The sequence below is a fragment of the Galeopterus variegatus genome, unplaced genomic scaffold (genome assembly GCF_000696425.1).
Source record: "Galeopterus variegatus unplaced genomic scaffold, G_variegatus-3.0.2 Scaffold10294, whole genome shotgun sequence".
In the NCBI taxonomy this organism is placed as follows: Eukaryota; Metazoa; Chordata; class Mammalia; order Dermoptera; family Cynocephalidae; genus Galeopterus; species Galeopterus variegatus.
Genome location: NW_007736405.1, coordinates 34,788 through 47,622, shown reverse-complemented (window position 1 = coordinate 47,622; position 12,835 = coordinate 34,788). Strand labels below are relative to the sequence as shown.

General features: G+C 60.1%; 2 protein-coding genes across 2 annotated transcripts in view; both read right to left on the bottom strand.

The window, feature by feature from the left end:
• LCN10 (lipocalin 10) overlaps window positions 1–1,791 on the bottom strand; it is a 3,853-nt gene extending 2,062 nt beyond the window's left edge. Inside the window, exons 1-4 of the mRNA XM_008594178.1 lie at window positions 1,687–1,791; window positions 892–1,031; window positions 389–455; window positions 4–160 (exon numbers count right to left, since the gene is read on the bottom strand). Of these exons, the coding sequence (XP_008592400.1) occupies window positions 4–160; window positions 389–455; window positions 892–1,031; window positions 1,687–1,791 (469 nt within the window). The remainder of the gene's footprint in view (window positions 1–3; window positions 161–388; window positions 456–891; window positions 1,032–1,686) is intronic.
• Window positions 1,792–3,199: 1,408 nt separating this feature from the next.
• On the bottom strand, window positions 3,200–8,442 carry LCN6 (lipocalin 6). Its single transcript, XM_008594173.1, has 7 exons — window positions 8,353–8,442; window positions 8,005–8,144; window positions 4,884–4,954; window positions 4,153–4,263; window positions 3,833–3,934; window positions 3,510–3,535; window positions 3,200–3,296 (listed from the first exon to the last, which is right to left on the bottom strand). The coding sequence occupies exons 1-7, from the start codon at window positions 8,440–8,442 to the stop codon at window positions 3,294–3,296; spliced, it is 543 nt and encodes a 180-aa protein (XP_008592395.1). The 3' UTR covers window positions 3,200–3,293.
• Between the last annotated feature and the right edge of the window lie 4,393 nt (window positions 8,443–12,835).

Sequence of the window (12,835 nt, the reverse complement as noted above, 5' to 3'; positions counted from 1 at the left end):
GGCTCTGGCGGCTGCGGCCGGCCCGCCCCAGGCGGAGGTAGACCAGGCCGGAGCTGTAGTCGGTGGACAGCACGTGGAAGGCCTTCACCCCTCGCACTGGAAGACAGGCCCAGAGCCACCCGCTGGCGCCTGCCTGGCGCGCCCGAGCCCACCCGCAGCCCCGAGCCCCAGCCCAGGGTGGGCGTCTGCAGGGGACCAAGTGTCTCCCAGACTCCACCCCCCAGGTGGGCCACACAGCACATGGCACGTCAGCTCTGGGACCAACGCCAGCCTGACCACCCGGGTCAGGGTGTCCATCCCGCCCGCCATGTGCCCTCAAGGGGTGAAAGGGCTGCTGAAGGGGCCGGGGCATCTTATCCAGGTCCTCAGCGGCGTCGCACGCACGGGGGTTCCTGAACACGGCCTTCTTCTTGTCCTTCCGCAGGACCACCTCCTGGGACTGGCACCCCCGGGGCCTGGGGACGAGGCGGACTCGAGCTCAGGCCAGGGAGCCCCGCCCCGCCCAGGAAGACCGCGTGGTCCCACCTGCACCGCCCTCCACGCAGGCGGGACTGGGGCTGGGGCGAGGCCACCGGCTTTGACAGTGGGCCCGGTCGCTACGGAATTTCCCACTTTGGACCAGAGCCCGTCCCACAGCTTGAGGGAAACGCCCCAAACACCCCCTCCTGCCGAGTGCCCCGTGGACTGCTGGCGGCTTCTCCCAAAACCAGTCCTTCGAATTTCAGGGAGAGGACGTGATGGAGGAAAAGCCTTGTGGAACTTCCAGACTGACCGACCACTCTGGCCTCCTCCCTGACTCCTTTCCCTGGGGTCTCCTGCCTCCTGGAAGGGGAGACACCCCCTGCCACGTCTGCAAAGGGTGTGCTGGGACCACTGCCCACATCCGCTCACCGGCTAAAGGCGATGACTACCTTCAGCCGGCCCACTCCGTTCAATGTCATTACGGACGCCCCCAGCTTCCTTTTTTCTCTGGCTGGCAGGAATCCCTGGGTGTTAGTGGCAATGGCCAGAATGTACCAGAACCCTGAAAACTACAGAGGGACCAGGGGAGGACAGGTGTGGGAGCTGACAACCTGGGTGCTGCCTGCCCAACCCCCTGGCTCCCAGCCAGAGAACTGACCCACAAGTGACCCTTTCCCAAGGCCCAGCCAGGCCGAGGAGAGGCAGATGCCCAGCTGGTCAGGGGCCATCGGAGCTCCTCCGTCTGACCGTGGAGGTGCTGGCTCCTTCCCAAGTAGGGGACAATGGATGGCTCAGCCCCTTACTTCCAGCTGCACCCTGTGCCCTGGCCCACTGGCACTACCTGCTGCAGACCCCTGACCCCGGGCACTGCTGGGCCTTGTAAGTGCCGCCTCTGACGGCCGGGCTCCCCTCCATCCAGAGCTTGCTGCGTCCCTTCTGCCGTCTCAGCATCTCTGGCTCCCTCAGCCCCCCACCCTGACCCCTCCTCGGGGCTCCCCAGCCCCCTTTGCCTCTAGTGCTGGGGGCTGCGGTGGGAGAGGTGGGGGGCAGCCCCCCTGGCCCAGCAGAACCCGGGGCCCTGACTCCTGCTGGCCTCGGTACCACGCTTGCCTCTGCATGTCTGCTTGGAGACTGTGCAGGGCATGTGCTCCAGCTGCCCTGCCCCACAGCTCGGCCTTCCGTGGCCCTGGCACCCAGCTCGGGGACCAGTGGGCCGGTCCTCACCTTGTTCCAGTTTAGGGTGTGGGACTCCTTGGGGTCCTGCCTCTGTGGCTGGGACCCCACGGCCAGGACCAGTGGCAGGACCAGCAGCAGCAGCCCCGGCCTCATCCTCACCTAACTCTCTCCACCCAACAGAGTCTGTGCTTAAATCTCCGCCTGGCCCCCTGAGGGCGTCTGACCCTCCCCTGAGCACGAGCCTCCATCCATCCTGGGCTGGGGCGGAGGGAGGGGCGGAAGGTGGGCAGGTACAGCTTTGGGCTCTGCCCCCATCCCTGGCACAGAGGCTGGCCCCTGGGCACTCAGCCACCTGGCAGCCTTCGTGGGCACCACCTGTCTGGGAGGCCTCTGGAGACGAGACCATCGTGTTCCCGGAGGCCACACTCAGGTCCATTGCTGGCCTGGCCTGGGGCCACCCTGCACCCCCTGTGTGCTGTGACAGCCCCAGAGCCATCTCACTGGGCAGTGGGCAGCTGGAGCCTCTTGTCCTAGACTCCCAGATGAGAGGCAAAGTGTGGGGTGGCTCTGGACTGCACTTCTCGGGGCAAGTGTGATATGGAGGGCCCAACCACAGTGACCCCAGGGCTCAGACAGCAGCCACCTTCTCCAGGCCCCAGCATCACAGCACCTGAGCTGGTACAGACAGATGGGCCAGGCTGGACATGTGTGTGCCCGTGTGTGTGTGCACATATGGGCGTGCATGTGGGTGGGTGCACACACGTGCTCATGAGTGTGCGTGAGTGCACACATGTGGGTGGGTACATGCATGCGCTCATGAGCATGTGCATGCGTGTGCACACGGTGGGTGGGGGCACGCGTGTGCTCATGTGCGTGTGCAGCCTGGAGGAAGGAGGAGCCTTGTGTGCACCTCACCCAGCTCAGCGTGAGTGAAGGGCAGCCCCCACTCCACTTCTAGCCCAGCTACCCCCACAGCTGCACTTTTCCCAGGACTTTGGGCAGCACCCCCCACACACACACCTGGCAGATCACTGGAAGAACCACAGGCTCAGGACCTCTGGGGTCCCTGGCCCCCTGCCCCAGCCACAGCCAGAGCTCCAGCCCCAAGAGAGCAGAGCTTAGAGGGTCAGAGACTGGGACCAGCACTGGCTGCCACCCTGTTGCAATTTGTAGCGCCCCAGCCATGGGTCTTGGTGACCACTAGTGCCAGTGTCCTCATCCAGCACCTGCCCCATGGAATCCTGTTCCAACCCAGGCAGATCAGCCTCCGCCTAGCCGGGGCCATTTTGGGTCCTGATGGGAGGAGCAGCTGTCCCCAGATCAGCCCCTATGTCCGAGCCAGGGCCTGAGTTCAGGGTCCCCAGACGCAGAGGACTCTGGAGTGGGGTGCAGGTGTACGCGTGCTGTTGTGCAGAGCTGGCTCTATGGCTCTGAGGTGTGGTCCTTGATGCCATTCCCCCAGTCCCCCCTCCTCTGCCTGTCCCCACATAGGGCACTGCCTGGCCCAGTCATGAGCCATCGGGTGGGTTTCCATGCGGAATCACTTTATTCTGATCTGGAGTGAGTGCCCTGGGAATAGCATCCCAATGCCCAGTGCCTCAGGCTGGCCTCCATCAGGACACCGTGGGCTCCATCCCTGCCGGGGGCTGCAGCATTCACTGAAAACCAAGGAGAGCATGTGCAGGACCCCACTCACCAGGGAGGCGTCACCATGCCCCCGCACCCTCAGCCTCCTTCAGCGCAGCAAAGCCACCAACCTACAGGTTTGGGCAAGGTGTCCTCCCGCCCCCTGGGGCTAGGATGGCTCCCAGGTCCCCAGGCTCCTCCCACACCACAGGACACCCAGGGTGATACCCAAGACGGTGTCATACCTGGAGGATCTTGCGTGCACAGGTGACTGGAGGGGAGGCAATACCACCGTGAGGACAGTTGTGGCCGCCCCAGCGCCCAGGCCCTACTCTTCCCTGCGTGCAGCCTCACCTGAGGTGGGGCTGTCCTGGATGCTGACTTTGGACAGGAGTGGGCGACTGCTTGGAGACCCCTCCCCCAGCCCTGCCAGACTCCCCCAGCCCAGGAGCATGGCCGAGGCTGGCAGAAGCCAGGAAATGGCCCTGCAGTCTATGCCGCCCACCATACCCGTGGGCATCAGAACTGGCCTTGAGCCCCCACTGCGGCCGCTCCAGCGGACACTCACGGTCCTTCTGCAGCTGGGCCTGCTGCCGGGACAGGAAGCCCAGGCCCTTGCTCCACTTGGTAAAGAGCCGCAGGGCCTCCTGGCTGGCCATCTCTGTCCGACCTGCAGACGGACAGCCACTGAGAGTCAGGGAGGGGCCCGGGAGGGGCCTGAGGTGGGTGGGGGAGGGGCTGCCTGCCCTCAGGATGCCCCCAGCACAGCCAGCCTCCAGGTGGTGGGAGTCTGGCCCCTGTGTTTCCCCCATTCAGGGCTGGGGTCCCAGAGCACTGGGGTCTGGGGGGCCAGGGGTCCCTGTGAGCCCTCGCCTGCGGCACACTCACTGTACAGCTCCACAGTGTTGAAGGCCTCGTCCCCAAACTCTAGCTGGGTGAAGATGATGGCGTAGTCCTTGAAGTCAGTGCCCAGCACCCGGTACTCCAGCACGCCCAGAGCTAGGGAAAAGACGCACCTTCCCAGTGGGTGGGACGGGGCCCGTCTGGGAGCAGCTGAGCTGGTGTCAGCCATGGGGACGGAGGGGCCAACTCAGGGCCAGAGCCTGTTAGACCTCAGGAGAGGTGCTCTCAGCAGACCCAGGCTCCCAAGCTCTGTGCCCTGGTCCTGGGCCCCCACCTGACACCGTCAGGAAGCGGCTCTCAGTAGTTGATGGACAGATGGATGGACGAGCGCCTGTCTTAGCTCATCCTGTGAGTGACTGAGGAGTGACTGGGTCAGGCTTGCCCAACCCTACACCAGGGGGGCAGATGGCACTGGTCAGGCCCCCACCCTCTGCACCTGTGGGGGTCTGGGGACCTAAGGTGGGCCACAGTGTCGTCTGAGCACAGAGGGGCAAGGTCCGATCCTCTGCCCAGGGGCTTCTCTTTGCATCAAACCTCTGACAAAATCAGATCCTTTAACTTCCTCGTGAAGAGCTACACGGAGTGTCTGGACTGGAGTCAGGCCCCCTCCCCACTGGCACTGGCCCTGCCGGCAGGGGTCCTGGGGACGCCACAGGGGCCGGCCTCCATGACGGCCCAGAAACAGCCCGGGTGCAGCCAGTGGCCGTCATACTCACAGGGATTCTCAAATACCCATCCGGAATTCTGTCTCAGCAGCTGCACAATGTTCTGGTTGCAGCCCTCCAGGCTGGAAAAGAAACGGGCCCATCACCAGCTCAGGGTCAAGACCTGGGCCCTGTGGGAGGAAACAAGTCCAGACGCGGCCGGAGATGGGCAAGGCTGCAGGGGGAGCCCCATCTTCCTCCCGATGCCCCCAGTTACTGGGATCTTGCTCTCGGTCAGTCTGAGCCCGTCTGGACAGCCAGGCTGGCACAGGGGTCCCCAGGAGGGGTAAGCAGCTCCTTTCACCTCCCAAGAGACCTGTGAGGCCAGTGCTGCAGGGACAGAGCCAAGCTGCTGCTGAGGCACAGAGGGGACTCAGATGGCCAGCAGGATGCCTGTGGTCTAGTGTGGAGACTCAGCACCCACAGGGCCAGTGTTCCCTGAACTGTCAGCCCGTAAAACGAGCACACCCCAAAACATGTGCGGTGGTCTTTGTAAACAAAATCTGTGACGCTAAAGCTCCCATGGGGAGAACCGCAAGAACAACTAGGGACTTTCTAGAAGGAAGAATAACCAGCAAGAATCACCAGCGAGGTAGATGACAGGGCATACTGTAAAGCTACGGTAATTAAAACATTGAAGTTTGGGACCGGCCCGGTGGCGCACTGCTACAGTGCGCCGCTTGGGAGCGTGGTGGCGCTCCCGCCGAGGGTTCGGATCCCACATACAGACCGGTTCCCGCTCACTGGCTGAGCGAGGCGCGGGAGCAACACCGAGGGTTGCGATCCCGTTGCTGGTCACGAAAAAAGACCAAAAAAGGGAAGAAAAAAAAAACAAACAAAAAACATTGAAGTTTGGCCACTAAATAGACATGTTGAAGAAACAGAAGAGAAAGCCCAGAAATAAAGCGAGCGTACACAGGAGCTCAGTGCCTGGCACGGGTGGCACCTCAGGTCAACACAGGAAGGACGGACGCTTCAGTGAACGACGCTGGGCAGTCGCCTGGTCACGTAGACAAGCCGGGAAACCTACTTGCAACTAATTTTTATCACAGACAAGTGGCTGATTTTTCTACTATTTAAGGGTTTCTACAATCAGTAAGAAACACACTCAGGAGAAAAATGCTGAAGATACGAACACAGTTCATCGGAAGGGAGGCACAAAGACTCATTAACGTACACCAAGATGTCCCGCCACTCTTGTGACTAGAGAAAGGCACATCAAAACCAATCCGAGGGCCCATTTTTGGCAAAGATCACTGAGTAAGCCATGTTGGACGTCACGTCTGTGGTGACACGGAGCAGCCTGTGCCAGAATTACAGATGCGTACACCTTAACCTTGACCCCCAAGTCCACTTCTAGGGATTAATCCTTCAAGTGGACACGCTCCCCCAGACGAGCTTACCAAGGTTCATTCCCTACAGTGGGTCTCTAATTGCAAAAGATTGGAGAACACCTAAACGTCCATGTGCAGAGCACTGGTTAAGGAGAGGAGGGTGATGCACACGGTAAAGTACTACACGGCTATAGAAAAGAACGCGCGCGGCTCCAAAAGTCAAGCATACACTTGCCCCATGACCCGGCAATTCCACTCCCGAGTCTGCATCCAGAAGAACTGAAAGCAGGGTCTGGAGGACACGTTTGCGCCCCCCGTTCACAGCAGCGCGACTCACGACAGCTAAGAGGTGGAAGCAGCCCAGTGCCCATCCACAGATGTTGGCTAAACACAGTGTGGTCCATCCACACAGTGGAATATTGTTCAGCCTTAAGCAAGAAGGAAATTCTGACCCACGCTACAGCCTAGATCAGCCTTGAGGACATTTTGATAAGTGAAATAGCCAGTCGTCAAATTCATAGAGACAGAAAGTAGGGTGGTGGGTGCCAGGGGCTGGGGGAGCTGGTGCTTAACGGAGACAGGTTCAGTCTGGGAAGATGAAATAGTTCCGGGGATGGGTGGTGCCGATGCTTGCACAACAGTGTGAACGTGCTTAATGCCACTGAACTGTGCACGTAAAAATGGTTAACATGGTAAGTTTCATGTTAGGTGCATTTTACCACAATATTTAAATTTTAGGGAAAAAAAGCAAATAAGAATGAAATTAAAAATGTTTAAAAAGAGCGTGGAGATGCTGTGGACATGCAGAACGGTTTGCAGCGGTGTGCACTGTCAGGTGACAGACCGTGGTGGTAACAAGGACACGGGTGCTATGTGGGCCTGAAACGACGCCGATCACAACCGTCTCTACCTGCGGGAGGGGCGCCGGCTGGCGGAGGAGGGGTGGGACGAACGGTGAGAGGTATATGCTCTTGGGGACTCTGATTTTTCAACCACGCTGGTGTATTTCCTATGCAAAGGCCAATAAGTAAAATTCACACCAAGTAAACAGGATACAAGAGGCTACTTGCCTCTCGTGTGAGCTGATCTGAGTGTGAGCCCTGCCTGCTTTTGGGCTAACACCATACACGTGTGACCCTGTGCTCACAGAAGCCACGTGGAAGCCGCCACCTTAGCCCAGACCTTCTCTGTCCTTGCGCGTCCCATGGCCAGGTCTCCTGAAGGCGCATGGGGGCAGGAGGGAGAAGGTTCTCTCTGGGCCCTGTGTCTGGTCCAGTGGTTCAGGCCCCCTGGGAGCCTCTGCCGGGAGGTGAGTGCCCACCGGCCCCCTCCGTGAAGGGTTGCTGGTGCCAACACTGACACCTCCCCTGGGTGGCCGCCCCACCACGCCCCCTCCTGCCCGCCCACCATTCTACTGACCAAGACCAGCCTCAGGGACCACATTCTTTGGGGGATTTAATTTACGAAAGAACCAAGTTGGTTTGGCACAAAGAAGAGGCCTCACCCGCTCTGACTGGAGCCGGGTCAGCCTCGTCCAAGCTGACCAAGGATGGGGAGGCATCGGGCAGGGTGGTCAGGGGACTGTTCCAGCTGCAGTGTCAAAGCCGTGGGTCCCACCAGCGGCCGGCCAGGCCCCGAGTCCAGCGATGCAGATGTAAGAGGCCGGCAGGGGCGGGGGCTCAGAGCAGAGCCCAGCGGGGAAAGGGAGGGGAGCCCCAGGGCCGGCGGGGAGCCCCAGGGCCACGGTGCCTGAGCCCGGCGGACTCGCCTGCGGAGGACACAGAGCAGCGCTCACTCACCCGTGCCGAGAGGTCAGCACTTTCAGGTTGTTTTCTGGAGTGAGTGTCACCACGACCCCCTCGACGTTCTTCACGTCCTTCTCCACAGCAAAGCCCCTCTCCCGGGAGGCCACAGCGAGGACATACCAGTGCCCGAGCAGCTGCATGGGGACAGCAGGTGAGGCCAGCCCACCTGTCCCGGCCCTCTTCATCTGGGACCCCCAGGGATCCCCGTGCAGCCCAGCTAGTCCCCTGCCATCCAGGCCCCTCTGGGCTGGCACTAGAGGGGTGATCCAGAAGCTGTGTGGCCTCAAAGGAGGGACCAAATCCCCCGAACTAGCCTGCCCCACCCCACAGGAGGACTGCCACCTGCTTAGGATCCAGTCTTCCCAGCCACACCGCCTGGGCCCTGGGCACTGGGACCAAAGCCAGAAGAGCGGTCAGCAGCAGGCCCCTCATCCTCCCAGAGGCCCACACGCCACACCACGCCACAGGCAGCCCTAGAAACCACTTTATAGGGCTCTGGACGCTCGGTGTGGGCGGCCACTGACCGCTGGGACACCACCCTGGCTGTTCTCCTTGCAAAGTGGAGAAACGACCCGAGAGGGGCATTATGCAGGGGGCCTCTGTGCCCAGCCCAGACCCGCTGGAGAGTCGGGAGGTGCCCGGGGAGTGTGTGCAGAGCCCATTCTGAGCAAACCGTTCTGTGCTGCTCCCCTCTTCTCCCCACACTTCCTTCCACACGGAAGCTTCCAGAATGAGCACCCTAAACCCGGTCTCCCCGTATCCGACACTCTCCCTGGCTGAATCTGGGAAGGCAGGAGACCCTGCTCTTCACTCCGGGCCTGGTGGGAGGCCAAGGTCAAGTCCGAGGGAGGGACAGCTGGGCAAGAACAAGTGGGTCTGCAGAAGCTGTGGTTTGGGCTATCTTCCGCTTCAATCATTAAAAGTACAGAATGTCCCCAAAAGCCTATTTAAAAAGGCTCCCAGCCTTCCTGGCCCACCCACCCTTCTGCTCCGCCGGCCTTGGCCTCCTGCGCCCACACGCAGCCAGCACCTGCCCAGACCACCCTGTTCTTTCCGCCCCCACCCCCGCTCCGCCAACCGGCCAGCCGGCTCTCCGGCCAGCTCTGGCCTTGCCTGAGGCCCATCTGCACCCCCCCAAAGACCCTGGAGAGCTCTCCATGGCCTGGGCTTCCCATCCCTGGGTCACCCAAAGGCCCTGCCTAGGAGCAGAGGACAGAGGTGCTCGGGAGGGTCTATCTGAGCCCCAAAGCCCAGGGGAGGTGGCAGGAGGGTCGGCTGCCCTGACCTTCTGGGTCCCATGCTCACAGCGGGATTTGCTGAGCACTCAGGGCTCCAGCCCACACCCACCCACCTGCCCACCCACCATGTTGCCCACCCACCAGCTTCCTGCAGGAGTGGCCATGACCAGCCAGAGCCCAGAAGGAAGGTGGAAACCACAGAGCCTTTGTAGGACGGGTCTGAGAGGCTGGTTCTCAGAGGGGCCGCAGAACAGCACACCACTGTCGGGGTGGGCAGGTGTGGGCACAAACGAAGACCCCCATGAGAAGGGCCAGGGCTGGTGACAGAAGCCACTGTGGCCGGAGCCAGCCACCACACGTGGGAAGCTCCACGGGGCTAGGCGGCCTCCAGAGCAGAGTGGCCTCTGGGACCCGTCAGGGGAGGTGTTTGGCTTTCTCTGGTTGGTCCTAAGTGGGGAGAGGGGACAAAGAGTAGGGGAGCTGCCAGCTGCTGGTCAAGCACCGGGCGTGTGGGGCCGATTGCCATGGGGCTACCGACAGTGTTTTGGATTATCACTAGACGGGCTGGCTTCCTGGGCTGGCTGCTGCAGGCTGCGAACCAGAGTCCTATCTCTATAGACCGTCTGGCCATATCCTGTTCTCGCAGTTATAACATTAAGGTGCCTCAGCCCCAAACACCCCCTTCTCTGTTGTGCTCTGCAGCCAGGGCTCTGCAAACCTCCCTGTGTCCCGCCGGCCACTGCCTCCCAGGCCTCCTGTGCATCGCCGTCCCCATGAGCAGCTCCCAGCAACGCCTCTTCCTTCCAGCTGAGTCCAGTCTGCCCTTTCCCCAACACCACGTGCCCCTCAGACACTCCCCAGCCAGCCAAAGCCTCCTCCCCAGAGGTCTGGGGTCTCTCTGAGGTGCTCAGCCAAAAAGTTTAGCCGGCCCTGCAGGAGACCACGAGGGGTACCACTGTCTGTGTGCAGGGGAAGCATACTGCTTCTGGGGTCCTTGCCGAATGGAATGAAGGAAAAAAATAGTCCCCAGATCAACAGCTGCATATTCAAGAGCTAGAGGACGTGCCAGCGTGTTCCACTAAAAGACGGCATCTAGAGCGAAACGAAGCGCTGTCCCCACCCGACTCGGTTCAGGATAATCCACGGCCATTCTCCAAGACCCACGCGTCTTCTCCTAAGGCCAAACAGGCAACAATCCGCAGTTCTCCAGAGACGCATGGCTGCTTCCAGTTAATATCCTGATAGGGAGGGGATCTTCCAGAAGCTTCCAAGTGGCCTTCCTTACGGTATGGAAGCCAGTATACAAATTCTGCCCAGTTGTCAAGCGTGTCCCCCCAAACTAACGATGTAAGAACTAGGAAACTGGGCCGGCCCGTGGCTCACTCGGGAGAGTGCGGTGCTGATAACACCAAGGCCCCGGGTTCGGATCCCACATAGGGATGGCCGGTTTGCTCACTGGCTGAGCGTGGTGCTGACAACCCCAAGTCAAGGGTTAAGATCCCCTTACCGGTCATCTTTAAAAAAAAAAAAAAAAAGAACTAGGAAACTGACTACTAAGCGGTTCACGGACACACCGGACCCACGGTGAGGCCGACTCGGGCCGGAGTCCCACGGAGCATCTCATTCCCATAACCACCGCTCTGAACGGTGGACCGCGGTGGTGGCCGGAGCATCGACCCCGAGCCCCAGCCCCAGAAGCCTGGGGATCAGTATTCTGAGAACAAAGGAGGTATTGGGAGGGCAGCGAAGGAAGAAAATCGCCCTCGCCAGGACCAGTTCCAGAGGGGTGGGCTGGAGTCGCTGCGCGGGCCCCTTCTGTGCTGGCGCAAAATTGTCCGAGTTGACCAGCCGTGCCTTCTCACCCGCTGCCTTGCTGGTCCTATTTTGTAAAAGGCGCCTGCCTGAGGTGTGCTTCGCACCAGGGCGCTGCCGACTCAGCACAAGCGAGCCTCCGTTTGCATGAGGGTCGTCACCTCCCGCTGGGTGGACACGTCAACGTCTCGCTGCTGGCTTATAGAAATGTGCACAGGGGAGGAGGGTGACACGGAACCTGAGCAGCCAGCACACGGACAACGGCCGCTTCTCTCCTCTGCCTTACAACTCGTCACCTCCCGCCGTGTCATCGGGGACCTTCAAACTGCATCTCCCACAGCACTTTGCTCGGTGGCTTCCAGGACTTCTGTCAACACAAGGACAGGCACGATTTGGAAGGTGGAGGGAGGGGAAGCCATCGTCCTCCCAGGGCTTCCCAGGAAAGGGACTCCTCGGGAGGCCAGCCCTACAGGTGAGGTGAGCCAAAGTCACCAGCCCCCGCTCATACTTGCAGCTCAGCTTTCTGCCACCTCAGGGGCTCAGAAAAATCTCCAGCCTCGACCTTGGATTATGAGGATGGTCCCTAACTGCTAGCCTCCCAGATGCCCCACAGAAGGAAGTTAAGTTTCTCCTAGGAAGACGATCTTCCCAAAATTCCCATCCTAATTTTCAAATCAGTCCTGTCAATTTTTTTTTAAATACATTTTTCAGCCAAAACGCTTGAGGAGACAACATGAGTGAGAATCAGCAGAAAAACCGGACAGGGGAAGCAGGCTCACGACACCTCCTACGTCGGCATCACAAGGGGTCGGCCGCAAACTCGGCTGTGAGTGCTTTGCTTAAAGAGACGAGAGCCACATCTGAAAATGTGCAGGGGCAGCTGGCAGCCGTGAAGAGCGGAGCAGCTAAAGAACACCACACAGCCAAGGTAACGGCAGGTCACTAAACCTGAACCTCCGCACAGTCCCCCCAAATCGAGAGATCTCTCAAGACCTCACGGAGAGCTGTGCAGGTCCCCACAACCTGTACCAAAGAGAGAAGACGGGACAAGAAGACCCAACATTGAGCTTAAATAACCCACAGGAAAAGAAAACCTGCTCTAACCGAAATGCTACTGAAAAAAAGTCCCGATCGAACCCCGACTTCGGGAGAGGGCCCTAGGGAGGGTGGGGCTTCCGGCGGGGGTGCCCTGCTTCTGGGAGAGAAGAGCACGCAGGGGCGAGGGCCCCCCTGGATCCCGGGCAGCCAAGGTTAGAAGGTGCAGGACAGAGATGTAGGATCCCCCAAGACAGAAGAGAACCAAACCTCCGACACGCCACCCTGTTATGGACTGAATGTTTGTGTCCCCCCGAAATTCATGTGTTGGAGCCCTAATCCCAATGTGATGGTGTTAGGAGGAGCCCTCATGATGAGATTAGTGTCCCCGTAGAAGGGACACAGACCTGTCTCTGTCCCCTCCCCAGTCGCCACCATGCACACAGCAGGAAGGCGGCCATCGGCGTGCCGGGAAGAAAGGAACCAAATCAGCCAGGACCTTGATGGTGCACTTCCAGCCTCCAGAACTGTGAGAAGTGTCCGACGTTTAAGCTGCCCCATCTGTGGTGTTTGTCTCAGTAGCCCAAGCAGACTGACACCCACACCCAACTATCAGAAAAAAAATAATAAATGCTGCCCACGAAAGAAAATTCAGTACACTCAGTAGTGGATGCATATGAATTAGGAATCTTATAAACCACCCAAACTGCCAATCCCGTTCCTGAAATGAATAGGCCAAC

What these genes read in the sequence shown, in the direction of transcription:
- LCN6 (XM_008594173.1), bottom strand. Translation starts at nt 8,442, where the DNA reads ATGAGGGGCCTGCTGCTGACCGCTCTTCTGGCTTTGGTCCCAGTGCCC. An exon ending in GTGCTGACCTCTCGGCACGG is followed by an intron (nt 4,955 to 8,004) that starts GTGAGTGAGCGC and finishes TTTCTTTTCCAG; the next exon opens with CCTGGAGGGCTGCAACCAGA. An exon ending in GGCCCAGCTGCAGAAGGACC is followed by an intron (nt 3,536 to 3,832) that starts GTGAGTGTCCGC and finishes CCTCCCCTCCAG; the next exon opens with TCACCTGTGCACGCAAGATC.